The 26,217-nt window shown below is 45.5% G+C and overlaps 4 protein-coding genes across 8 annotated transcripts in view; 3 read left to right on the forward strand and 1 right to left on the reverse strand.

Moving 5' to 3' along the window:
- The window catches only part of gpat2 (glycerol-3-phosphate acyltransferase 2, mitochondrial), an 85,034-nt gene extending 73,149 nt beyond the window's left edge, over positions 1 to 11,885 (forward strand). Inside the window, exons 12-23 of the mRNA XM_037482672.2 lie at positions 283 to 365; positions 1,977 to 2,107; positions 2,223 to 2,293; positions 2,479 to 2,639; positions 2,775 to 2,878; positions 4,774 to 4,958; positions 5,594 to 5,671; positions 6,104 to 6,232; positions 8,251 to 8,371; positions 8,646 to 8,714; positions 8,900 to 8,955; positions 11,390 to 11,885. Coding sequence (XP_037338569.2) covers positions 283 to 365; positions 1,977 to 2,107; positions 2,223 to 2,293; positions 2,479 to 2,639; positions 2,775 to 2,878; positions 4,774 to 4,958; positions 5,594 to 5,671; positions 6,104 to 6,232; positions 8,251 to 8,371; positions 8,646 to 8,714; positions 8,900 to 8,955; positions 11,390 to 11,506 — 1,305 coding nt within the window. The 3' untranslated portion in view covers positions 11,507 to 11,885. The remainder of the gene's footprint in view (positions 1 to 282; positions 366 to 1,976; positions 2,108 to 2,222; positions 2,294 to 2,478; positions 2,640 to 2,774; positions 2,879 to 4,773; positions 4,959 to 5,593; positions 5,672 to 6,103; positions 6,233 to 8,250; positions 8,372 to 8,645; positions 8,715 to 8,899; positions 8,956 to 11,389) is intronic.
- Positions 11,886 to 12,111: 226 nt separating this feature from the next.
- Positions 12,112 to 16,510, reverse strand: fahd2a (fumarylacetoacetate hydrolase domain containing 2A). 5 transcript variants are annotated; one of them, XM_037482677.2, is made up of 8 exons: positions 16,368 to 16,510; positions 15,479 to 15,750; positions 14,740 to 14,956; positions 14,586 to 14,645; positions 14,337 to 14,499; positions 13,716 to 13,824; positions 13,278 to 13,365; positions 12,112 to 13,172 (listed from the first exon to the last, which is right to left on the reverse strand). In XM_037482677.2, exons 2-8 carry the CDS (start codon positions 15,748 to 15,750, stop codon positions 13,110 to 13,112), a joined length of 972 nt encoding a protein of 323 aa, XP_037338574.2. In that variant the 5' UTR covers positions 16,368 to 16,510; the 3' UTR covers positions 12,112 to 13,109. The 5 variants fall into 5 exon arrangements, with proteins under 5 accessions (XP_037338574.2, XP_037338572.2, XP_037338573.2 ...); XM_037482675.2 differs by having other exon boundaries at positions 16,335 to 16,414; XM_037482676.2 differs by having other exon boundaries at positions 16,298 to 16,385.
- Positions 16,511 to 16,832: 322 nt separating this feature from the next.
- Positions 16,833 to 21,782, forward strand: zgc:152830 (uncharacterized protein LOC767682 homolog). The gene is made up of 16 exons (XM_037482674.2): positions 16,833 to 16,946; positions 17,538 to 17,579; positions 17,708 to 17,798; positions 17,895 to 18,043; positions 18,152 to 18,260; positions 18,445 to 18,572; positions 18,672 to 18,771; positions 18,947 to 19,022; positions 19,137 to 19,222; positions 19,531 to 19,635; positions 19,732 to 19,807; positions 19,912 to 20,030; positions 20,132 to 20,215; positions 20,347 to 20,404; positions 20,981 to 21,162; positions 21,272 to 21,782. Exons 1-16 carry the CDS (start codon positions 16,936 to 16,938, stop codon positions 21,407 to 21,409), a joined length of 1,554 nt encoding a protein of 517 aa, XP_037338571.2. The 5' UTR covers positions 16,833 to 16,935; the 3' UTR covers positions 21,410 to 21,782.
- Positions 21,783 to 22,357: 575 nt separating this feature from the next.
- pcna (proliferating cell nuclear antigen) lies at positions 22,358 to 25,203 on the forward strand. The gene is made up of 6 exons (XM_037483548.2): positions 22,358 to 22,816; positions 23,803 to 23,900; positions 24,020 to 24,087; positions 24,177 to 24,371; positions 24,516 to 24,639; positions 24,741 to 25,203. Exons 1-6 carry the CDS (start codon positions 22,596 to 22,598, stop codon positions 24,815 to 24,817), a joined length of 783 nt encoding a protein of 260 aa, XP_037339445.1. The 5' UTR covers positions 22,358 to 22,595; the 3' UTR covers positions 24,818 to 25,203.
- The last annotated feature ends 1,014 nt before the right edge of the window (positions 25,204 to 26,217 follow it).

Here is a 26,217-nt window from a genome sequence, read left to right on the forward strand (position 1 = left end):
TTGTCTGGACAGTGCCAGATTCACTTCAGTATTGAGTAGAGTTGATTCATTCACCACAGTGGCATTTATTTCGGGAGGAAATGGGCTGCAGCAACGATTTATTCCTTCATTCATTTATTTTGTGGGGACAATGCATACTAATCAACAGTTGTACTGTGTGAGGCCAGATTGGGATTAAATGTTTTAAAGTAAACCTGGTATGATGTCCCTTGGATATTGGTGGATTTAGGCATTGTACTTTGTGCATGTTTTTTATCCATATTATTGTTTTTACGTGTTTAGGAGATGTGTGACTCAGGGAGGTGCAGAGTAGATGAATGGCTCCCTCTGCAGGACCTGTTGCTGCCTGTTATCCTCAACAATAGGTAACCCCCCCCCCCCTTCCACTACACCCTACCCCAAACGCTGTGTAGACACAACACATGTGTGCCAGTTGACTCACAAACCACAATGGTGCACGGATTTGGATTGTGTTTTATCTAACATCTGCGAAATCCCCAAAAAGTTACTTTTTCTCAAACTTTGAAAATAACCCTTGAATCTGGCACATATGCAACAATGAGCATTTTCATCTTTGGTGCAATTAACATTTACATGACACAGTCTGCCAGCGGAAAAGAAGATAACGGAAAGAAAATAACATCCATGCTCGATCCCGTCTGGGAGTGGCTTCTCCCCTTGTGTGTTTAATTCTTCTGAGAGCGTGGGATGCAGATTTTTTTTTTTTTTTAAATGTTCAAAAGTCCCAGAGAGACAACAACAGGAAGTAGAGGCACAGCCTGATAGTTGGATCGGATTGTTATCAGCATGCATGTGAGCAGTTCCAGTTCTTTGTGTCTGCATTGTTGACATGTATATCCAACACTGCGTCTCTGCTGAAGCCTTTTTCAATTTCACGAACCATAACAATTCCTCACACGAAAGACACTGATTTTCCACCCATTTGCTATTCTTGTGTGAGATGAACATTTTCATTCTCTGCAGGTTTTCTGTGTTAACAGAGCCCGATATGGCGCACTGTGTCTGACACTGCTGCATATCTCCCTCACGCACACACAGCTGAGACTCATAAATAACACACTATCGCCACAGCGTAGCCCTAGATAAGCGGCTCATGAAATGTGTCGCTGTTTTCGAGTGATGTGGCTGCTGTTTTCTGGCGCTAGCATGCACCTGAAGGCTGCTGGGTGGCTGCGGGGTTATTTTACTTCCACTTAAGTGTTCTTGTGATTTCCCTGAAATTTGGTGTCAAGTTATGATCAGAACTCTCATAATGGCCCTTCAGAGTTTACCGGAATCGTAGCTAATGTTCGTTCCTCCTCAACCACAAATGTAATATAAGCAAATTGGGCATCACAGAAACTCTCCATGTAATATAATAGTTTTCTTTCAGCTAAAGCAAATAAATACTTGATCACTACTAAATTTGTTATGTAACTCCCTTGATATTGAGTCTAATTTACTGCAACACACTTCGAAGGCCAACCGTCGCTATTTTCTTACCGACATTGTGGGGATTCTGGGTATGGGTACGATTGTTTAATCCTGTGTGGCCAAACAAACTTTTTGTATTAAAAAAGTGATTTTGTCCTTTTGCCACGAGGACTCTACAGCCAACGGCTCACTCAGGCCCCGCCCCTCCTCCTCACCGTATCGGCCCACGCCCCATGTTGCACCGGTTGAACTCTTTCGGTGACGAGCAGTGTCAGCGGGACCTTTGGTTTTCATGAGCAGTGACCTGCGGTGCTCTGACTGCACAGCTGTGACACTGTACAGCGAGGGAGATAACACAATGCGGCTGATATCGACGAGAGGAAATTGCATTCGAGTCCACCGCTAACAATGAAATTGACCTCCCTGATGGTTGGGGTGGTCTCGCCGGATAGAAATGCTAAGCTTGCTCTAATGAAAGCCCTAACTTTCCAAAAGCGATTCCTGACTTCCTCCTATTCTCGTATCATTTTTATCCACTCAAGAGCCGCCTGTGTGTTCGGGCGGAGGCGGATGTCGTGGCTCCTGCCACCGTCTCTTTATGCAACTGAACGCGGAGAGCAAACTCATCGAGAGAGAGACCTCAGCATCGCCATCATCCTCCACCTCATCTACTGTAGGTCCAGGATTATCTTCCCCTGCTGAATCGTAAACACATCTTCATAAGCGTTTTTTGTTTTGTTCTGCATTATCTGTGTGTGTGTGTTTGTCTTTCTTTGTCTCTTTTGTAGCTGCAACCTCCTGCACAGCTGTTATGTCCACCAGTCTGGTGTCGAGTCTTCTGCTGTTCAGACACCATAAGGTACAGACCTGCTTAAAAATGTAGTTTAAAAATCCGCCCCCGTCGCCACTGAGGATCCATCGTTACTCCGAGGGGCTCATAAACAGAATGGGTTTTATGAGAGTGTTAATTTCTGAGTCATGCCCACCAGGCTGTTAACTCGGCATCGCGCCTCTGGACCAAAAGCCTCTCTCTCCCCTCGGCAGGGCGTGAGCGCCTCGGCCCTGAGTCGAGACATGGCCTGGCTCACCAAGGAGGTGCTGTTCCGGAACAAGGACGTGGGTTTCGGGGGAAGCTTGGAGGAGGTGGTCCGCTGCTCCCTCTCTCTGCTCGCCCCTCACCTCGTCATAGCCGCGGCGCCGTCTAGGTTTGTGTTCTTCTGTCCGTCGGGAAGCAACTCGAGAAACAAAGCACTGCGATCAGCGCTGGACAGCAAACTTTGTGTTGCTGATCTAAAATCCAGCCTCCGTCTCCATTACTGTCTCTGTGTCCCACCTTGTAGGAGCGACCCCGTTATTGTTCCCCGTCCTACACGTGCTGCCACGCTTCACCTCAGCCTCCATGCCCAGATTGTCACACACACCTTCATTTCGGAGGCTGTTGGCGGTGAGTCACTTTAGGTTTTTCACTTTAACGTTTATGACTAAATTTCCTCCTCTGTTCTCCAACACATTATCTTTTATGGAAGGCCTTGGCTCCGACTGTTTTCACTATCGAAAACCAGTTTTTACTTGACATTTCCAAAGTCTATGCTCTTTATATATTCTGAACGTTAGATGCAAAGTTTAGAGCGGTCGGGGAACTGTGCAGGAAGTCACTCATTTTGTATCCACTGAAGTGAAAGGAGGCAGTGCAGCTCTTCAGCTGAAGCTTTCTCTTCTCACTTATTGTACGATTAACATATGTATGCCATGTAAAGATGATGGATGAAGTGCTGTACCTCAGTGTTTCCCTTCCTTATATTAGGGGGGCACCCTTCAGTTTATTTTTCATAACCATAATCTCTCCCTGACCTTGCAGTTAGTGCTGACAGCGAGGATATTAAAAACCTTGGCATTTTTCATAATCCGGGATAATGAGGAATTGCAGCATTTTGGCATTCTTCTTTAGTGAAAGTGTTGGAAACTGCATAATAAGTCAAAATTATGGTAATCATCTGATGGCGGAAGTATGTTACATTTGCTCGGCCATGGTAACAGGAAGACTGGGATGAAGCCACAGATACAGCAGCCCCATTTTAGCATAGTTGTTTAAGTTAAAAATAATGTGGTGTGAAGAACAGGAACGTACTTGGCCTGTATGATTCATCGCTGCTGCATGGCGTGTTTTGGTTGTATAGGAAGTGGAGCTGGTGGGCAGTATGCTTTGTGCTCATAGCTTCTGAGTGTACTATAGATTAATACATGGATGCTATATTGAGATAATAATATTTTGTTGTGTAACATCCAGAAGTATAAGTGTAAAAAACCCTTAACCTTAAGCCACGAACTTGACGATTTCCATTTCGTTCTATATGGCGACACATTTGTTTTTTGATCTTGCCTCTCAGGGCTCCTCGGTCTGCGTTTCTTACCATTTTTTCTGGAAATGTTGCCACAGACACAGTTGTCGTGCACATTCCTTGAGTAAAAGTCTCAATCCACATTATTACTGAAAAGTGTTCCATTCCACATGTAGGGTCTTGAAATTGCATTTTTACTGGCTATCAAGAGGCAACTCCTCCGGTTTCAGAAAGACAAGATGAGAAAATGAATCTACTTCTCTTGAATTATTCCCTCAGTAAACATCGTAAACATGGGTTTATGCTATCAATCTCAAGTTTTCCTTAATACAGCATGATGTTTATGTAGTGAATTATGGTGCATTTAGAGTCAGTTGACCATAAAACATGTGTGCTTTAGGGCGGGTTTACTTTGATTGACAGGTCACTGCCGCTGATAGAGCTGTATACAGTGTCTCTACGTCACTCCTCTTATATCCAGTCCCTCATGGTGATAGACCCCACAGTGTTTACCCGGAGAGCGCTGAGCATCGGGACGCCGTTATCAGCCATTAATGAGCTCACCGGGAACTGCATCTTATAGCCCAGAAAAGCTCAGATAACCGAGCCACTCGCCTTCTGTTCAGCTGGACCGTGGTCCAATATATCTCTACGAAGTTAAGCACCGTTTAGGTAAAAGTACAAAATGGACTTAAGCACTCCTCCTCATTATGGTCGGTGTTCAGTGTTTTTCCTTTTTTGTGACAAAACTATCTGGGTGTCAAGACTTTCCCACCAGCACATTGAAGCGAGTTAATAGGGATAAAAAGTATGAATAAAAAGAATGAAATACTCAATCCTGTTCATCAGCAGATCTGATTAATTAACCAAAGACAGTTTTCTTATTCCCTCCCCGGGCAGAAACAGTTTCAGGCCTGTTTAAGTTTGGACAGTATAATAGTTTTTTTACAATGTCTATTTAAGCGAATAATTAAATCTTTCTGTGTGTGTGTGTTCCTAGCGTGTGCGGTGTCGGCCATGCTGTGCGAGCTGGTCGACAGTGGCGTCAGCAGCAGGGTGAGGAGCGGCGGCGTGGACGGAGAGCAGGTCAACGGCGACATGGAGTTCGATGTGGTGCTCTGCCAGTCCGAGCTGATGGAGCGAGCCCTGCAGCTCTGCCACCTCCTGCCTCCGGGCTTCATGCCAGTGAGTCGGGATTCATATTGTGCACCCACAGGCAGACACACACATAGAGCGCCTCATTCAATGGATGTTTAATGGAGCTGAACAGCCATTCATCCTGCCTGTATCTCAGGCCGAGAGAGGTTTGAACCGTGTGTGTGTGTGTGTGTGTGTGTGTGTGTTTGTGTGCGCTATCCATCAGGCCGACTGAAAGTGCTCCGAATCCGAGCCAGAAATGCTATTTCTTTTTTCTGTTTGCTCAGCTTTCATTTCAGCAGCTGCACTTTCTTGTCTCTTTTGCTGGCAGCTCTTTTACACAGTCCTCCATTTGTCACCGGAAATAATGATCGCTGCCGTTCTCACCGTCCTGCCGGCCATCTTTCATCTGCTCCTCTGATCTCTGCTACGTCTCCACTAAACTGCGTTTACTACTACCTTTCTTCACTTTTAAACTTAACCATTATCATCTCCCTCACAAAAACATTAATAGCATGACGGATGAGATGTTTGTTCAGTAAGGACAGATGATGATTAAATAAATAATGTGCAAATATTCCGTAATATCCTTATGTATTTTTTCACAGTACAATAATTAGTGACGTTGTAGTGCTATCTTACTCTCTCTCTCTCTCTCTCTCTCTCCCACTTTCTCCCTCCAGCCCTGTCAGTCATCCCTTAATTTCGCTCTGGAGGCAGTTGACAGTCTAGTACGCTTTGGCATCCTGATCATGGAAGAAGTAAGAAAGACATTTTTTCTCAAAGATGAATAACAACTATCCCAATATGCACAAACCTGTCAGCAACAAATGGCCAAGGAACAGACAGCAGCCTTCTTCTTACCTGCCAAGATCATCTAATCTAACACCATTTTACTTCTCATCTGCTAGATGTATACATTCTTACTTTGGACTTGTTTAGTACAATAAGGGAAGCTAAATTCTAAAACAAGTGGAGTCCATTATTAAATCAGAAAACTGACAATTACACGCTCAGGGAATTCAATCACAGCAGGTTGATGATGGAATTTGGTGTAAATAGACTTTGTGTGAGTTGTGAGACTTAATCTTTAATTTAGTAATGAAAGTCATTATACGTTAATTAGGAAATGCCAGCATAAGACTCAAACACTCAATTCAAGTATTTGAAGCATTTGTTCATTTACCCTGTAGATTCCCAGAGAGGCTCCCATCTGTGATTACTGGAAGAAGGAGGGCGCTGTGACCTGGACCACCTCTGACGACCCTTACTGCAGCGACTCTGACTGTGAGGCAGAGGAGCAGGACTCGCATTGCTACAAGGTACAGAAGAGCACCGCTGGGCTCCTCTGGTTTCTACACATGCCTCAGTGAAGCACCAGAGGTTATATGAACAGAACAAATGTTCAATGCTCAGCCGACCTACAAAGGATGAATGCCTTCTGGGCACGTTAAAAAAAACCTCACAAACTCCACATAAGAAAGAACTTTGAAGGACCTAAATCTCCATTACAAAAGCACCTACACTGGCGTCATGGAACTTGAATGTCAATTAGCAGGGTGCGTCATTTTAAAAGGAGCCTGACTGTCATGACTGTTATGTGCGGGGTTTTTTCAAAGCAATACGACAAAGCTTTCCATATTCCAAAGGGACCAAAACAGCCAGTGCTCAAGAGCCTCGGGAGTGCATGTGAAACTGTAAAGCGAGAGCAGCTATCAAAGCACAGGTGCACGGATAGGAAGAAATATCTTATGGATAAAGCACTTTATTTCAGTTTTCCACATAAAAATACAATGAAAAAAAAAAGAAAAAATTAGAGGAAAAAGATGTAAGACTGAGTGGAGAAAGGTCACACAGGTTCGCTCTATGGGGCTGAGAAGCAATCAGCAATTATATTCATATAGCACATTTTAACCACAAGGCCATTTCAAGTGCTTCATACAAAACACACGTGTGTGTGTGTGTGTGCGTGTGCGCAAACTGATGTGCAATACAACATGCATTTGTCCTACAAAAGATGGTTGGATATGCACACACTTAGACTACCTCAAACCACTGCAGATGATGGGGGCATCAGCTCAGAGAGCAGCACACCCAGCTGGGCTCAAACACGCTGTCATCCAGTGCGGCCATTGTTTGACTCTCTGCTTTCGTCGGGACCCCGTACTTGTATCCCTCTCAAGAAAAGCGTGTTGGAAACCACTACTCCAAACCTGTATAAAATCCTCTCCCTGACTGCAGCCTCTACTGCAATGCTTTTACTCTCTACTCTGAATACTCTGAACATTTTCTACCTTTCTCCCTCCTTCTCCCGGGACCTCAGAGCAGACCTCCACAGCCGTTATCAGTTAACCTGATTTAATCCACTTCAGGTGGTCCCAAGTTGCATGCTTGCGGTAATAAAAAGTTAAGCTGCCATAATGACTCATTCTTGAGAAAAGGCCTGGCCTTGTTCAGCATTTGATACCCGAATAAAACGTATGAAATCTTGGCCATATATATTTCCATATCACATGTTTATAATGACCCCATTTCACGCTGTTTAATTATTTATAGAGTCATGTCTTGGTCTCGCTCATTACCAGATGCAACTATGAATAAAAGTCACTGGCCCTGACCTCAAACCCCCTGAGCATGAACCCTGAATGTGAGGCGGGCTCAGTGCGAAGGCCTCACTAACGACGGTTGGGTCCAACAGGGGAGCAAATCCCTGCTGCCAGCTTCCAAAATTTAGCAGAGAGCCTTGATCTCTGGCAGAATATTAAAGCCTGCTAATTTAGAAGGTAATGCTCTAAATCACATATGGGTGCAATGCTCAGTGGACCACTTAGGTTTGGCTGTGTAGTGTGCAGAGACTTGAGACGGGTAAAGTTCTCCTATCCTAATAAAAGATACATAAAGCTACATTCTATACTGAATACTGCTGTAAAAGAGCGAGAGCTCGGGGGATTAAAGGGGCTTTTGACATAACAGCATTAAAAAAGCAGGTACTTTCATTAAAATAAGTAAATGTCCTTATTGCACATTACTGGTTGTTTTGTTAAATCCCACCCGTGTGGCAAGAGGGAAATTAATGAAATTAGAAATTATGAAAATGGCGTACTGTGGCGAAAATGTTTCAGTTCATTTGTATATCCCTTCTACCTACTTGAACTTTTTTTCTGCAAGCATCCCATCCTCGTACTGAGTTGACCCGCACTGAGATTTGGATCCACATGAAAATGTTCCTCTTATGACATTGTGCCGGCGTGTGACTTTCTGCGGCCGACCCACTTACCCGCCGTGCGCCCATCGTAGCAGAAAATGCTCTTAAATCCCTGCCCCCGTCCACGGTCCCCAGATAAGCCAGCCGAGCCAGTTTCCGGAGTTGCTCTTCTTCCTCTGCTCGATGCTCGCTGGTCATCTGAGGACGCTGTGCTGGGCGACCAGCGGCCTGGACCTGATTCACACACCTCTGCCAGGTACATATTATGTACTTATGTCATCTTTGATTGGTGTAAGAGGGGTAGTGACACTCATGTTAAAGGATGTAAAAAAAAAAAAGAAAAGTCACCGCTGACTCAAGGCAATGAACCAGAGTATCCTGTGAATTAAATCCACATCAAATGAATGCTGGTGTTTTTTCTCTGTGTCTCTAGATGTTCAACCCTGAGCCGTTTGCAGTGCGCCCCCCCCCCCCCCCCCCCCCCCCCACTCATGAATGTACAATGATGATAGACCTGTTGTGTGTTTCAGAGGCAGAGATTGTGGCTGTGATGCACTCCCACCTGTGTGACACAGCGAGTCGGACGAAGCAGCACTACGGTGAGTTCAAACCTGGCATCGTTATAAACATATAAGACAAACAAAACTAACCCGAATTAAATCGTATAAGAAAGTAATCCGTCCCACTTGTGACTGCTCTGTTCCGTTGTCCCGACATGGTTTTTCTATATTGGGAATGTGTCTGTTCTTTTGATTCACATGGTCCTGCGTGCCGTTTCTCACAGAGAGCTGCTCGGAGGAGGCTGCACACATAGCAGTCAGATCACTGATAGACCTCGGGGTGAGTGACGATCTCTCTGTCTCTGTGCGTAGGTGTGTGTGTGTGTGTTTTAAATGTCCCTGTCTGCTGAGAATTATCGCTCTGCTTAGAACCAAAAGTTTTGGGCGCAATCCTCCAAAAAGTTATTTCATTTTAATACTACGCTTGAATCCAGGCCAAATACCGAGATAATTGCTAATAATCAATCAGCTGCTATCAGATTTTTTCTACAGCATTCTTGAGCTTCCAGCTCAGCGTGAGCAGGAATTCAATCAGATTTAGCTGCAACTAGAGAGAAACCGAACCTGACTCGAGCGTGCCATATCCAATCATTTCTGAGGCAGAAATGTCAATCTTTAAGAGAATTCACTGGGCCAAGGACACAAGTGATTTTAAATTAGAAATTGGGAAAGTGTAGCGCACGCAAACACTTCGTTTAAGCTGCCCGAGTGAAGCACATTTGACATTTGAGGCGTCAATAATAAAAATATACGAGGGAGCTATAATCCTACTCATGTCAAATCCACTTTGTTTAAAACTATGATGGATGTAATTCGTTTTTATAATACTCATAAAGGATCTGAAATCCACTTTTTAACCTAGATTAAATCTGAATAGTTGCCGATGTGCTGAAGTAGGAATTTTAAATGCACATACTGAAGTACATCCATCACATGCTGCAGCGTGTCAGCAGAGCAGCAGCTCCAGTGCTGCTCCGTCTCTACACGTGGTGCATTCATGCGCAGCATTGAGCGGGTTTTGGCAGCTCATCAGAGGCCAACAAAAGATCTGTGTTGCGTGCAAAAACTCAAAAACTCACTTTGGGTTGTGTTAACTCACATGTAAAACAATTGAATCATTAGAATGGAAGCTGTAATCAGCAGCTACTTTATGGATGATAATGTGATCATCTTCTAAAATATGATTATTATTATTTTTAAGGATTCTTCTGTGACATATGTCCCTTTTCTTTGAGAGTTGCGAGTCAATCTGATATAAAACACAATGAACCAAGGATTCTCACGGGACCAGATAAAGGCTTCCTGTTTATTTCAATGGATTTCCAGGCTGTGGCAATTTTCACGAACAGGGACGTTTTATTTATTTTTTATCATGAAGTGCAAGAAGGAAAGCAAATGGTTTATATGAGCGTCTTGGAACTCCATCTGCACTGAAATTGCAAACAACTGCAAGGACTAAAAAAAGAGAGCAGGGCAGAGTCGCTGATAAACAGCAACTTAAAATCAGAGAATTGGAGAAACACGGCAAGTGTAGTCATAAAGAACGATGGACCCGGCAGCCTCTTCTGCTGACCTTTCTTTTTTTAATGCATAGATACATACATCAGGGTTTTGGCACACGTTCCCTGCTCGTCGATTTACCACTGACCCTTTCATCTCATGAATTAAACGCCGTCTGCATACATCAGTCTGAGGGTTGGGAATCAATGCCTTTTAAAAATAGAGCATCATTAACCCATATATCTGCACCGATCCCATGAGGTCATTATTAACTTTCTTATCATGGTTGTCAGTCAGAAGCGGGGTTCTTTTAATCAGGTTTGTCTTTGGGATTCCACAGCTAGTTCCACTCCCTGATGTCGAGACGGCTTGATTTCTAACATCTGCAGGTCAAATCCGGGGTTAGCCCACTTTGATCTCAAGTGGGCCAGACCAGTAAAATCACAGGCCGAAGGGAGCACCATCATTTTCAAGTGGGTGCTGCTGCCTGCAGTGACCAAAAAGGTGCCCACACCTTTTCGGGTCTACTTTTCAATCAACCAAATTAGGGCAATCAACCCCAATAATGAGCCGACGTGGTAACCAAACGGACAGCGTACAGCGTACTGTGAGCACAAAAATAATGAACATAAAATAAAAACAAGAAGCGTCTCATCTGTCAGAAGAGTGGGAAGTGTCACAACTAAGTTATTGTTGTTGGAGCATTCTTGCAGTCAGCGAGGGTTGCTTTTGAATTAAATTAAATGTCCTTTAGTAAGCAAGGATTGATCGCTAATCAGCATTACCAAGTTTTCTTTTGGCTCATTTCTTTTTTTTTTCGATTATTCACTAACTCCAGAGTGCGACCCCCAGTGGACTGATTAGGAATAGCAGCTACTTTTATAGAAATGCAATTTACGTCTTTCTGTAATTCCCACAATAGCAAAGTCACCCGGCGGGCCGCACTGAGAACCCCAGCGGCCCGGATTCGGTCCGTGGGCCTCAAGTCTGACACCCATGCTGTAATAAAACAGAAAAATCTGAAGTTTGGCTGTCCCATCCCACCTCTTTATTTCAGACTCTTCTGGTATTATTGATTTCAAACGTCTTGCTTTCATCTCCGTTATTAATCTGTATCTATTTTATTCCGCTCAGTGCAAAAATGCTCCCGTGTTCAGATGAAGGTCGCTACAGAGAAACACGGCGTTGACGCTGATGTGTTGGTGTCTCCTCAGGTCCTTTTGGAGGAGCGTCAGAGTGGGGGCGTCTCCCTGTGCGTCGCCCCTTTGTTCCAGTCGTCAGAAAACAGGCAGAAACTGCAGCGCTTCATCTCCCAGTACCTCTTCAATTAATGTGTTTGAGCGAGCGGCGTAACTCTGTTGTGAGTCCCACCTCATCCTCTGCTGGCATCGGGGAGGCTGGTGTTCGCCCGTGAGATGCACGCTGAGCCGTTTAGGTTTGTTGCCTTTTGATTTTTCAGTGATGAGACACTGATTCGAAGTTACTTTAATAATAGCATTAGCATAAAGCCACAGGAGACGAGCGTTTTGAGGTCCCTGTAATCAGCCGCCAGGACTCGGTGCTGCTCCCGTTTCTCGACCACGTTGATGTTGCTGTGAAGGCCGCTCTACTTTTTGTTTGTAACGCCTCCTTTAAGCGCAGTTTTCCTTTTATTCTCAAGTTGATCAGTTAGTCATGTTCACGCTGACAATAAAGAAATGTGCCTTCTTTGCCGACTGGGTGGTGGTTAGTAATTGGTTTACAGTAGTACATCGTGCAGCTTCTCATAAATATGCGCAGCTTGTTCTACCTCACAATGCAGATCTTTGTGCTGACTCAGACCTCAGTCTGTCTGTTTCGACGTGGACTTTAACACCGAGGGCACAAAACCAATCGATGCCGCACAGTCGACAGCAGCTGTTTTTGGTCATTAGTCCAAAAAAGCTGCAGTTGACTGTGAAACTCTACCGCCACCCGGTGTCAAAGCCTCACAGCAGCAAGCAGGGACCCCAGATGACAGCAGGTCGACCAAATCCAGCATCCAAAAAACTGCAAGTTCATGTTTGTGTATAATAATGCAGACTGACATACTGCTTTCTTTAAACATGTCATTCAGTTTAATACGGCCTTCCATCAGTAATCCAGCTTACATGGTTCCAGAGGGGTTGAATGTAGTTTGTAGTGTCGTTGAACCGGTCTACGAAGTCTTTATTTGGTCCATCACAATTAGAATAGACTATATATAAGCAACACCGCCCATTACCAATGTGTGTCATCCACCTCACGGTGCCAGTATCCTTGAACCCAGCGTTACACTTTGAGAGTGGAGCATAGAAACCCAATGACCTAAAGTTCTTCCCCCTCAAACAGTGTGTTAACCTGCAGAAATGTCCTTGAGACCAAGTCTTGAGATTAATTTAATTTCTCAAAAATATTTACCAGCTTGAAAGTCACCTTGCATTAAGTTGTTTAAAAAGGTGAAAAATGTCAACTTTGGTGCCAAAGAATAAAAGATCAAAGTTATCAGGCAATAAAAGTGGGCACTTCTAATTAGCATAAATTCCTCTTTTTTTTCTTCTTAAATCCAAGTTAGTTAGCTAAATGTTTTGTATACCAGCATCATTTAAATTGTGTTCTTTTTTTACATTAGCAGATGCCCAGGTTCTCAGTTTGTTCTCTGTAGCCCGAGTGGGTGGCTGCTCATCGAGGGGATTTTTACAGCTGGCGATGATCGTCAGGTCAAGCTGTAAACAGCACACTGAGTCACGTAATTGTACCAAGTAAAAATACCAAGGGCTCCTCCCTCGCAATTACTCTAGTATCGCAAACAAAACCATTCCCAATAATAAAACATCCCACCGGAAGACAAGTCAATAATGAAACTTATAGAAATAGTAATTGTGTGGAACTTTAGCAGCCGACGTGCCTTCATGGACTCCTGCTGCCGTCAGCAGTTCACACCACCTTGTTGATGATGGAGCCTAATTGGTCGATGTGGCACTCCACCACGTCTCCTTTCTGAGAGGGAAATCGGTGCATCAAAATACAGCTTTAACTGCAACCACCTCGGTCTGTTAAATCACTACCAACTACTATTATATGCATTCTATCACATTCAATCACCTTGAGAAATACGGGCGGATTTCTGAACACACCCACGCCGGGAGGAGTGCCAGTCAGGAAAACATCTCCTGGAGTCAAAGTCACAAACCTGGCAGAAGGAGAAGACACACACACACACACACACACACAGTTAGCGATTGAGGAGCAGCACAACGTTGTGTGTCTCCCCGAGTCCTGCGAGGGAGGGAAAGGCCTCTAAGAGCAGAGAGTGCTTTGGTAGGTCAGGGTGCCTTCAGGGCGAAGGGTTGGCCGCCCATAAAGAACAGAGGCCATTTGCACGCACAGCACTCTTAAAATCATTTCGCACACATTTCCATAATTTATTTTAATATAAACTCTGAGCACCGTGACAGAGTTACTGATGCGAAAAAAAAGTTTAAAACGTTAAAGTTGTGTGTGTGAAGTTGCACAAAGCCAACGTGCACACAGTGGACTTACTTTGAAACCCAGGCGACCAGCGCCTCCGTCTGGAAGATCATCTGATCCGTGTTGCTGCTCTGGACTGTGTCTCCGTTGACCAGGCAGCGGACCGCCAGGCTGTGCGGGTCTGGCTCAATTGGATTCACACAAGATTTTGGGAAGCTCATCATGAGAAAATTCTTTGAATTAGGTCAAAACTTTAATGTTTTACTGGTTAATCTACAGTCCAGGTATGATTATCTGATTAATTATATTAAATGTCATCTAAATGTAAAGCATCTATAGAAATGTGACAGAAATGCCATTAAGTGATTGGGCTTGATAAATATTATGCTTTATTATACTTGTATTCCCTACTGATTTTCAGTCACTTTGATTGGTGTGACCGTGAAAAAGGTGGTCAACTTCTTCAAAAGTCTTACAATCGAATTTGGTCACAAGCTTAGATTGGATCATAAACTAACGCAACTATTTTCATTACACAGGGTTGTCTTACACCTGATGATACAAACCTGAAGATTTATATCTGACTCTAAGGTTAATCAGATTTTTTCATGTATTCCGTATTGATATCTCCACAATATAAAATATGACAACACATGCATCATCATAATGGGATTCACCACAGTCGCCTCTCACCTCCCACAGCGTCCCTGGTCACTAAGGCCGGGCCGAGGGGACAGAAGCTGTCGAACGTTTTTCCCAGCAGCCACTGCTTCCCGTTGCGCTTCATCTGCCAGTCGCGGGCGCTGACGTCGTTGGCCACGGTGAAGCCGGCCACGTGGGAGAGAGCGTCTTCCTCCTGTGTGAACAGGGGAGGAGGCGGAGTCACAGGCGCTCCTCCACCAGCGCGGCTCCCAGACGTGATGATGATGATGCAACACTCACCTTGATGTGTTTTCCTCCTCGTCCGATCACAAAGGCCAGCTCCACCTCCCAGTCCACCTCCTTCAGTCAGGAGTGTAGCGCGAAGGCGTCAAGTCAACAAATCAATCAATGTGAAACCCAAAGTGACGCATTAATAAAGTTGTCTCGCTCTCACCTGGCTCTCTGAGGGCAGAATGATGTCGTCGTACGGCCCTGTGAGGGCGCTGGGGAATTTGCTGAAGATGATGGGTTCTTTGGGGATCGGTGCGTTCTGCTCCAGGCAGTGGTCCCTGTAGTTCATTCCCACACACACCACCTTCTCCGGGGCCAACACAGGAGACAGCAGCTGGAGGTCTGAGCGCTCCACCACACACTGACCGGACGACAGGGCCCTGAGGGTGGAGGAGGGAACATGTATGAACAAAGAATAGCCTCTTCTCCTTCCATCCTGTCTGACAAGTCCCTTTAGGGAGGTGATGTTTCACGACAAAGAGGAGATGGAGGAAGAAGATTCATCAAGAATAGAAAGTTGTTATGGGGAAATGGTGGTGATTTTTTAACAAGATGACTGAAGACTATACAATTTAGTAGATAAGGAACACTATGGGTTACTATCTGCTCTTTATGAGTGGGATTAATGATTAAACAAGAATTAGGTTGCTGATTTAAAAGACAAGGCGATAGTTTGAGGAGATGAAATATGTGATGGATCGAGGTTGTTATTTTAGAACATTTATTTGACAAAAACTTGAGGAGAATTTGGTAACTGAAAATGATTTATGAAGACAATGTTGAAGGATGAGAATGTTTTTTGTGACAAAGCAGTTAGAGATGAAGGTGAGTCAATAAGTCAGAAGAAGGAAGTGATTTGTGAGACCAAAGCATCGAGTAATGAGACTTCATGTGTTCGATACCTCCGAGCACACTCCAGACCCTCGTCTCCCAGCTGCAGCAGCTCTCTCATTGTGGAGGGCATGGAGGGGTCAAACGCCTTCAGATCCACCACGCCGAGCCCTCCGGCGCCTTGCTCCACTCCCACCCGGACGCCCCCACTGGCACCGCGGCGTACAAACTGCACCAGACGCATTGCAGCAGCGCTCAGGCCTCGCCTCTGCGGGTTCGATGCCTGCCGCCTGTGTGGGAACAAACTCGTGAGGATGCAAGAGGAGCCAAGAGGAAGTCTCATCTGTTGAGGGGAAGTGAAAGTGAGGAGAGGAGGAAGGAGAGCAGATGACAGGCAGAATGTGCACGTCATGAATTTTTAGAGTTAACCGTTTGTCTGTTAGATGCAACTCCATCGTGCAAAGGGCCCATGAGCGATTTCTGAATAAAGATATGACATTTAAAATTGAAGGGCCTGGAACCAAAGAAAGTTTGACAGTTTTCCTTCATTTTTTTATAAAAGGAATGTCAACTATTCGAGTCTAGTCGATTGCAGCTGAAAACTTGAATAAAAAGCAAGAACAACTTGTGGAAACACAATTGTGAAACGTCCCTTGAAGTGAACAAACAATGTGTGTTCAGATTGCTGAAGTTGCCTGAGTTAGCTCGGCAGCCCAACTAGCTCGTCGAGAGGAGGTCGCATAAACGGGTCATGTGCCAAAATCCGCACTTGTGCCACACTGCGCAGTAATCTGTTCCTCTCAAAGTAGTCCGCGGGAATAAGTCCCGCAGCGCGCGCTGAGACGTAAGGCCTTAAAATGAGTCTAAGCAGAGGGGCGAGAGGCTCTGACCTGCTTCTGACGCAACGGGGCCACGGACACTTCTCACCTGCACTTTGTATCGTCTCCAGTCAATACTCACCTCTCCTGTTTGTCACAGAGCCTTTGACAACTTCCGGTTGGAGTTTGTAGTTCACGGGGCCAGGCAGTCAGAGGAGAAATGAGTCCCCAACAGAAGCTTATGGCGCAGTGTTGCTATGATTTATATTAGAATAAGTCGAGATACATATTGTATTAGTCTTAACTCTTCCAAATTAGAATTCTTTGTTGATTCAGTTTTGTGAACTACAATTCCCTACAGTACCCTCGAATGCGTCTTCAGGGACAATGGGATCTTTTGGTGAGCTGACATGTCAACCACAAGTACAGTTAACAAATAGAATAAAATAAAAGATAAACAGAGTCATGGTTCACACTAGACGTATTCCGAGGGGAACAAAAAAAGTCTCTGCTTAATACCAGTTCACGAAGAGTTGCACTTTACGACTAAGAGACTCGTAATTACGAGGAACGAGAAGCCCGCGGAGGCAGCACGTGCCTTAAAGGATCATGTGACCAAACGCAGAGGGCTGACGGGAAGGAGCCTTGTTTCCGGCGATCAGCTACCGACGGCCGCTTTAGTCCTAAAGACATCGGAGCAGGAAGACGAAATGTGCACCAGGTGAGATCCAATATCTTTTTATTAAAATGTCACGTGCCCTGGTTAGTTACTTTATTATTATCATTAGGTTTCCCAAAGTGCGCCCGTCCTTTTGTGCACGAAAAGACACAGAGAGGGTTTTGTAAAATATGACAATTCGCTGATTTCTGGGCTTTACGCCAACTGGTTTGATTCAGAGTTCGGTTTGGTCATTTAATAAACCCGCCATGCTTCGTCTGTGTGATCATTTAGAGCTCAAAGTAGACTCTAATCCTCTCCTGTTGCAACAGAGTCTGCTCTTTTCTGGATTAAGTTTCCACTCAAAGGGCCTACAAAGGCTGACGTTTCCTTTTGAGTCTTGCTGTGCTTCCCTCGTGTAATACGATGCAAGTGTGAACAGCAGGCCGCTTCACAAGCGTTTTAACCTCATCATGCATGTGCTGGTAAAACGGCCGAGAGCAGGTCTCAAAGGTCTTGCAGGTTTCCACACTTTGACCCTCTCTGTTATCATTAAGGTGCATTGTTAGTGCTGAGTGTATCAACATGTCTCTGTCCACTGCTGACGTTGCTCTTACAAGAGGAAATCACTTCTGTGTGTGTTCCTCTGTGCAGCATCCAGCCCATTGAATGGACCGCTGACCTCAAGAACCAGAAGTGAGTATGGACACAAACGCTGGACTTCCCTTTAAGCTGCCGGGGGGGGGGTTGCAAAGTCATTTTGAGGCTCTAAAACCAGACGTTTGTGTGACATGATGGTGTTGTCCTCTTCTCCTGCTTCTAAGCTTTGACGGCATCGTCTTGGTGACCAGGAGCCATGACGCGCTGCCCTCCGAACTCGAGTGTCTGAAAGCCCCGCTGCAGGACTACAGCTCTGTAAGCCTCAGTCCTCCCAGCCACCGACTACCGACACTCATTCTTTCCTCCAGGGTGGCCGTCTCGCCTTACTCTCCTCATCTGCTCTCCCTCCAGGTGGACAGCGGTCTCGGTGAGGAGGTGGTGGTCCTGAAAGTCCCCGGTCTCCCCGGTAACCGCCTGGTGTTTGCCTCCACCGGCCCGCTGAGCCGCGACTATGACGACGTCCGGCGCTTCAGCGACGCGGCGGTCAGTGGTATCAAGCGGTGGGTCCAGACAGGCTGTTTTGGGGTGTTTTCCTCCTCCTTTGGGACTTTGTGTTGCTGGTTTCTTGGTTTCTTTGTCCGTCTCACTCACCTGCCTGTCCTCTTCAGTGCCTTGAAGGCAGGCATGCAGCGCCCCCTGCTGGTCTGTCCTCCACACAAGGACTACAAGAACAGCACATTGGTGGCTGCACTCGGGGCCCTTCATGCTCTCTACATGGTGAGACAACATCTCGCACTTTGCATTCAATGCGCCTCAGATGATCAGAGTATTTTTGAAGTACTACTTTGCTGCAAAGGCTGATGTGTGTTCTGTGGTTGTATTTGCATGTAACTACATACAAGATGATAGCTGTGAACCTGCTAAAATGAAAACGAAACAACTCTTTTCCACCCCAAAAAAGCCCTTGGAAGTGAGGGAGTGGAAGGTGAAACCCAGCGACTACAAGGTGTGTGTCCTGGGTCTGTGGGCGGCGCAGGAGGCTGAGGGACGCAGACTGGTGGAGCTCGCTGAGGCCCTGGAGAGTGGAAGGTGGGTTGGAAACACTTCACCCCCCCCCCCCCCCCACTGCTGAGGTTTGTGGCGTTCCCTCATTCACCATCACCCGCCGCCATGGTTTCCCCTCCTCAGACTGGCCTGCCGGGACATCGGAGGCTCAGACCCCGAACGCATGGCTGCTCCTCGGGTGGCGGACTACGTCCAGGAGCTCTTCAAGGACAGCCCCGTGACGGTAGCAAGAACCTCTGTTTTTACTTTTGGGTCAGGAGTCCTCTGGAAGTCCTCCGGAGCATGTGTAGAAACCATTTCCATCTTAGACTAGTTAAAGTATGTGTGTGTGTGTGTGTGTGTCTATTTATTGATTCCGAACATGTAGAAACCTAAAAATGTGTTTGTTTAACCTCCAGGTGGAAGTGGTGAGCAACGTGAAGGTTCTGGAGAAAGAGTATCCCTGTCTGGCTGCCGTCAACCGCTGTGCCGACTGTAGGAGAACAAATTTACTGTTTTAGAACCTAATAACAGATTATTTGTTTTGAAGAATTGTGATTAAATGAAAAAGATGTTTGGATAGATACTCACAGATCCCTCCTCATACAGGTGTTCCCCGTCACCAGGCCAGAGTTATCAAGCTGCAGTACTGTGGGGAGGGGCCGGTCCAGAAGACGCTCATGTTGGTGGGAAAGGTGAGAGGAGACTCTGAACCACTGCAGAAATATTCTCCTCATGAAACATTACTAAACCGCAAATGACGGCTTCATCAATCTGGTTATGTGGAAGGCGCTGTGATGGAAACGTGGGCATCAAGACGGTTTCCTTTAAGTTTAGGTCTGAAACCAAGTGACTAATATCCACAAGGAAAATGCCAGTTAAGCTCCACCCGCCTCCAAAGACAGCAGATGTCTGATGTAACTTATCCTGGAATAAAAAGTGTTACTAATTGGGTTGTTTCCTGAGCAAGGAATGGCTGCTTCATGAATGTGGTGCTTTCCAGGGCATCACCTACGACACGGGCGGAGCCGACATCAAGGCCGGCGGTTTCATGGCGGGGATGCACAGGGACAAGTGTGGAGCTGCTGCCGTGACCGGCTTCTTCCAGGTCAGCGCCACCCGCCGCCCCGGATGCATTCTGGAACTTGTATTTTCATGCATTTTTTTTGGAACATTTCCAGAATTTCTTCCCCCTGTGGTTCAGATTTTAGCCAAGCTGCAGCCAAAACATCTGAAGGTGGTCGGCGCCATGGCCATGGTGCGGAACAGCGTCGGGGCTGGTCGGTGGAATTCCACTCCTTTTTGTTTTCATCATGAATGTTCCTGTCTGGGGGTCTGTCAGAGGGGGCCTTGTTCGATCCCCTGTGTGTGTGTGTGTTGTCAGACTGCTACGTGGCCGATGAACTGGTGGTTTCCCGGGCGGGTCGCAGGGTGAGGGTGGGGAACACCGATGCAGAGGGACGGATGGTGATGGTCGACCTGCTTTGCGAGATGAAGGAGAAGGTCAGAACATCCCGTTATTCATGCTTCTTAAATGATGTGTAAATCTTGCCTGATTTTCTGCCCTTCAATCCTTCTCGCGCTGATCACGTGTGTCACTGCAGGCGATACGAGAGACTTCTCCGGAGCTGTTCACTATTGCTACTCTGACTGGTCACGCCATCAGAGCCATGGGACCCGACTACTCTGTAAGTACTGCTGAAATACTGCCACTTACTGGCAGATATTTATATTTAAACACTACAATAAAAAATAATGCAATGCTGGTGGGATCATTGTTTGACCTGAGTTTTTTTTATTGTTTTATTTCTTTGTGTAGATCATCATGGATAACGGACCGGCCCATCGCAACAATAATGCTGCTCAGTGGCAGAAGGGTGAGGAAACTAGACGGGTCTACTGGTTTGTGGCCATGTGACACCTTGAATTTGGCATTTTGTCTGTCGCCATGTTGGCCTTTTTGCAACTAGAAGTGACCCGGCCGGGGAGGGCTGAACAAAGAGAATTTTAGGCAACCAAAAATGTAACAATTGATCTTCATGAACTGAAACGCACTACCGAACGGTTAAAGACAAAAATATGGACAACTGTCAACCATAAAGCAGCACTGACTATTTGACTGTAGCTGGACCATCATTTACTAAATGAACCTCATTAACAATGTAAACAACATTTACTGAGTAGTAAATGTGAGAGGTAGGGATATTTTCTCATCCACTACAATCCAACATCTGTTTGCAAGTAGAGGAGTTGCTCCCTGATGGCTTTTTACAAAGCATGCAAATCAAAGCATTGAAGAACTGGAGGCTGCTGCCTGGGACTTATTACAATTTACTGCTCATACTTGCGATACAATAAATACCTTGCTAACTGCTTCATAGTAATTAGATACTTCAGGGGCTTTATTTCTTTTACCTCAAAGTAAACCATGATCTTTTCGCGCTCTGGTGCAGCTGGAGAGGCGTTGGGCGACGTGTTCGAGGTGTCCAGTATCAGAAGGGAGGACTACGACTTCCACAAGGGAAAGTCTGAGTACGAGGATATTCTGCAGTGCAACAACCTGCCGTCCTCGGCGACTCCTCGAGGGCATCAGACCCCTGCAGCGTTCCTCATCATGGCCGCGGGGCTAGACAAGGTGCCCATATACTGTCACACTGAGTTTGTATATTTATTTGCAGTGTGGAAGCTCTAATATGGACCACAGTGACTAACTTGCATTACTTTTATTGGACTTTCCAACACAGCATGGTGTTGATTCCAGCACTCCCCTGCCGTACTCCCACGTTGACATCGCGGGGTCGAGCGGTCCTTTCCCTGGTGTGCCAACAGGAGCCCCCATTCTCGCCATGGCAACCAACTACATCCTGTCTGACAGTCTCTAAACGGAGACCCCCAGTATAGCCGGGCCGCGCGGTTATATTTGGAAACGTCCAAATGAAAATTAAATCCCTGCCACTACACATAATTCAAATTGTGTAAGTCTGACCTCAGATTGCTTTTCTGCAAACATGTTCTTTGATCCCTTTTTTCTAAGATCTTGTGACACTCCTCCTGCCTGCACCCTGTGTCAAATGACCCTGTTAAGTGATCTGTATGTATGTGTCTATGTGAGGTGTGCAATAGCAGTATGAAACGACCATCCTTTTTTATGTGTGTGTGTGTGTGTGACAAACAGAACATGATTGTGCGATTAGTGATGCTGAATGTCAGTGGAACGAAGCACCTCTCAGTGATCAATAAACAAACTTGAAAGGGCTTACTGTGTTCTTTGCGTATACTTATTTTTGTACAGGTTTGCATATTACACACAAGTGATCAGAGCGGCTGAAGAAAATTATTCTAAACAAATGTACATTAATGTCTACATGTACTCTCACATACAGCACACATGCAGTTTTAGTAAAGTATTGAAGAGAGATGACATTACATCTGTAGTTTAAACAAATTTATAAGCATATGGGTTGATGCAGAACATTTTCAAATGAGTTGGATGTTTCCAGAGCCTTTGTGTAAAAGAGGTAACGGTATTAACAATAGTCTCAAAATGCATAACCATTTTCTTTTAAATGTAAACAAAACATCCATTGACACAAAAAGGGCAGAGGTTCCTCAATCCCCCTTTTCTTACATTCATTTCATTGTCTCAAATTGCCCTTTCAGGCTTTTATTTAGCTAAATATATTTAAATTACATTTTTTATGAACGTTTTTTGTATTCTAATTTAGCTTATTTTATCCATTTAATATCTGTATTCCTATAATGCTCGTTGTGTTAGCGGAGCATCCTCTCCGTCGTGGCCGGATACAGCGCCCCGCCGCGGCTGGGAGGTGACGACAACGGACCCGGAAATGACGTAAAAACGCAGAGTCACTAAAAGCGACGTTAGCCCGCGCTTCCAGCTCAAATCCTTCACTCTGCCGAGAGACTGGTGTCTGCTGCTAGCTCACAACACCGAGAGGACCCGCACTATCTATTCTACTCCACCCTTCACCCTGACGGAGTAACGCTTACGGCCACCGCATTATCTCTTCCTTTCTGTCCGCGCGCACTTCCACCTCCACAGCAACCATGTTCGAGGCTCGCCTGGTCCAGGGCTCCATCCTGAAGAAGGTGCTGGAGGCTCTGAAGGATCTGATCACAGAAGCGTGCTGGGACGTCAGCTCGTCCGGCATCTCCCTGCAGAGCATGGACTCCTCTCACGTCTCTCTGGTCCAGCTCACCTTGCGGCACGACGGCTTCGACTCGTACCGCTGCGACAGAAACCTCGCCATGGGAGTCAACCTGAGCAGGTGGAGCGAACATTGCTTTTTTTAAGAATTACTGGAGATGGCCTCCGTGTGGTGTGTTGGTCTATTGGCGGAGAAATGAGCAGTCTGCTTGTTGAGGTGACGCTGGGTAACTAAAGTTTGAGCGGTCGACGTGACCAACTTCGTCGCAGGTTAAATGAGCTTCTTATTGTTCCATTAAGAACCGCTGAAGTTTGGTTTGTCCGAGCGGTTCATTTGCACAAGGGGAAACTTAAATTAACGCGCGGGTAAACTCTTATTTCAGCATCTTTTGTTAGCCGAAGGTGCTCTGTGTCTATTATGCGAAGCTTACAAAGAGGGTAGCCATCTTGGTGGAGTTGCCCGGTCATGTCGGGACTAAGTCCCCTCTGTACGGTCTGCCTAAATAATATCATATCACATGTTTATTACTAATAGCTGACTTGGTTTAACCTATAATTTATTGTTTAGTGTCGTTAGTGACATTGTATTTGGCGCAGTTCGAGAGCCGACAGCCACGCTGCGTCACGACGTAGCGACGTCATTTGAGCGCCAAATTCTCTGAAGTGAATGGTTGGCGGGAATTGTTGTTCAACCCGGGAACTTCCACTTCCGGTGCTCTGCCGCCTCTGTACCACAACACCGGTGCGCTGGAGGGTTTAGGATGAAGCCCGCTCTTCATTTGTAGTTTGGCGCAGTTTGTGCATATGTAACGTTAGATTTTAAATGCTGCTAATTGGTGAATTTACAGACTAATTAATTCGTTGTGAATGATTACATTCTGAAGAACTTGCTTTAATTTGAAGTTAATGTGCAATGATATTTTTCAGTCGTTTTCGAAGTTAACCGCTGCAAATATTTAATATTTCAAATATTTTAACGTGCAAGAAAAGGACAAAACCTCAATTGATATTATTATTCAACACGGTGCAAATAGAAATCCCCATTAAAACAATTCACTGCTTTTCTTTCAAGAGATTTGACTCATTTCTTCTATACTTGTCCCTCAGTATGTCAAAAATCCTGAAGTGTGCCGGAAACGAAGACATCATAACCCTCCGAGCAGAAGACAATGCCGACACGCTCGCCTTGGTGTTTGAGACACTCAGTAAGTTTTAGCGATGTGGACGGTGATCACAGCAGTATGACATCATCATGGCAAATGCTTGGCTTTGTTTCTCAGCTATTTTTTCTTAATTTGCCTCATTCTCGCTTCAACCCTTACAGACCAGGAGAAGGTGTCAGATTACGAGATGAAGTTGATGGACCTGGATGTGGAGCAGCTCGGTATTCCAGTAAGTCGTTTTGTGTCCTGTGATGATTTTTTTTCTCGTGCCGCCACACGCCATCTCTGACCGTTCTCTCCCGCTTTCTGTCCTTGTAGGAGCAGGAGTACAGCTGCGTGGTGAAGATGCCCTCCGGAGAGTTTGCCCGTATCTGCCGTGACCTGTCCCAGATCGGTGACGCCGTCATGATCTCCTGCGCCAAGGACGGAGTCAAGTTCTCCGCCTCCGGCGAGCTCGGCACCGGGAACGTCAAGCTGTCCCAGACCAGCAACGTGGACAAAGAGGACGAGGCGGTGAGTAGGGGCACCGGAATGAAAGCCAGACTAAAAATATGACTTCATCGAACTGTTTACTCAAAGTATTACTGATTTTATGTTCGACAATTTTAAGATGTGAAAGATTATAGAATTGACTTAACATTATCTTTCTGTCTTTAGGTCACTATTGAGATGAATGAACCCGTCCAGCTGATCTTTGCCCTCAACTACTTGAACTTCTTCACCAAGGCAACGCCGCTGTCTAAGACGGTCACCCTCAGCATGTCGGCTGACATCCCCCTCGGTAAGTGCATCCGATTCAGTTACAGGACGGTCTTTGTGTGGCTTTAGTCTACCAAAACTACTGCTGCTTTAACATAATACATTTATTTTGTCTTTCTTCAGTGGTGGAGTACAAGATAGCTGATATGGGACACGTCAAATACTACCTGGCACCCAAGATCGACGAAGAAGCTTCCTAGGTGCTTTATCAGCGTCTTGATGAGGGAGAATAGAGGAGAGCGGGCGGCTGCCGTTGTCTCACAGCGGCCGGTAACCACTCGCTTTCTCATTTCCTGTCGACCATTCACAGCAGGAGATTTTATATACTGTCAACCAGACGATAAATGCCATCTTTGTGGTGAAGCCTCGGCCCTTTTGACTCTTCCTGTTCAATGCGACTGGCTGTGAGGCTCGGGCTGCCCCATGTCTATTCCCGCACACTCTCTGTTTTGGGAAAGCCGGTCAACTGTCCCATTCTGTCTTGTAGATAACACATTTGTAAATACTTCCTGTGGTTTCGCACTGTCAGCCAACCCCAAATGTTTTTGTATTCATTGATTCAGTCCAAAATAAACGATTCAACTTGTTTCCACAATCTTTAATTATTTTTTTGAACTTTACCGGACAAAAGTTTAGAACCGATACTTAGTTCATCAGAAGCCAAAACTCAAAGATTTTTTTTGACCCATCTATTTAAAAAATGACTCCAAGTATGTGTACAATACAATTTACCATTTTGATAACATTAGTAAGGGTGATTTCTACAAACCATCTTCTAATAGTGCTTTGGTCGCTGTTCCAGCCATTTAAATGAAACCATCAGAATCACTGTCATAATCTGAGTAAACAAACAGTAACTTGAAAACTAAACCTCATTTTGAAATAACTAAGTGGGAAGTGGCACTAAAATCTTAAGACAAATGTTATATTTAGGTGCTGCAGTGAGCCTGTGTAGACGCTAGGTGGGGCCCTTTTAACTTGGTTCAATCTTCACTCTGAGAAGTATTAAAGTCGTCCTGTCAAGTCACATATGTAATGTCATTTATCCAGAAAAACCCTAATTTACATCTCAAGTAGTCGGTTTCTCCCCCGCCCCGAGGTCACACGGTCTAATCGATCGCCTGGTGTGATTGGATGATCGGAAAGCGCCTGTCTGTTCATTCAGACTGATGATCTCAGTGTCAAGGACGCCTGCTCTCCTGTTGCTGTGTTGCACTCCAGTTATTCGTTACGTCAGATGTCCCCAGAGCTCCAGGTGTTTCCACGCAGGTCAGTGAGCAAAGTGAACTTGAATATTCAGAGGATTCACCAAGCGTGCAGTCAAAGATACCTGAGACACAAGCCTGTCTGTGGACAGTTTGGCGTCAGACTTAAAATCCACACAAAGCTTTAATCTGATGGCCACATCTGGCCCCGGTCCGACCCAAACGGCTCCACTGCCCTCAGATTAGCATTTGTAATGAGATAATGTGACGGGGACAGAAAGAAACCAGCACATTTTCATATCTAGATGTGTTTATTTGTCTGCTGAGGATTACAGCAGCTCATTTTGTTGTGACAAAAGCACAGAGTCCTACGAGACTCTGATGCTTTGAAGCCA

The sequence above is a fragment of the Pungitius pungitius genome, chromosome 5 (genome assembly GCF_949316345.1).
Source record: "Pungitius pungitius chromosome 5, fPunPun2.1, whole genome shotgun sequence".
Taxonomy (NCBI): Eukaryota; Metazoa; Chordata; class Actinopteri; order Perciformes; family Gasterosteidae; genus Pungitius; species Pungitius pungitius.

Coding starts and splice junctions, on each gene's coding strand:
- fahd2a (XM_037482677.2), bottom strand. CDS start 15,750: ATGAGACTTCCTCTTGGCTCCTCTTGCATCCTCACGAGTTTGTTCCCA. Junction 14,500..14,585: donor GAGGAGGAAAACACATCAAG/GTGAGTGTTGCA, acceptor CTGTTCACACAG/GAGGAAGACGCTCTCTCCCA. Junction 13,173..13,277: donor ATCCGCCCGTATTTCTCAAG/GTGATTGAATGT, acceptor TTTCCCTCTCAG/AAAGGAGACGTGGTGGAGTG.
- zgc:152830 (XM_037482674.2), top strand. Junction 18,573..18,671: donor GAGGCCCTGGAGAGTGGAAG/GTGGGTTGGAAA, acceptor TCCCCTCCTCAG/ACTGGCCTGCCGGGACATCG. Junction 18,772..18,946: donor TCAAGGACAGCCCCGTGACG/GTAGCAAGAACC, acceptor TTTAACCTCCAG/GTGGAAGTGGTGAGCAACGT.
- pcna (XM_037483548.2), top strand. CDS start 22,596: ATGTTCGAGGCTCGCCTGGTCCAGGGCTCCATCCTGAAGAAGGTGCTG. Junction 23,901..24,019: donor CTTGGTGTTTGAGACACTCA/GTAAGTTTTAGC, acceptor CAACCCTTACAG/ACCAGGAGAAGGTGTCAGAT. Junction 24,372..24,515: donor TGGACAAAGAGGACGAGGCG/GTGAGTAGGGGC, acceptor TTCTGTCTTTAG/GTCACTATTGAGATGAATGA.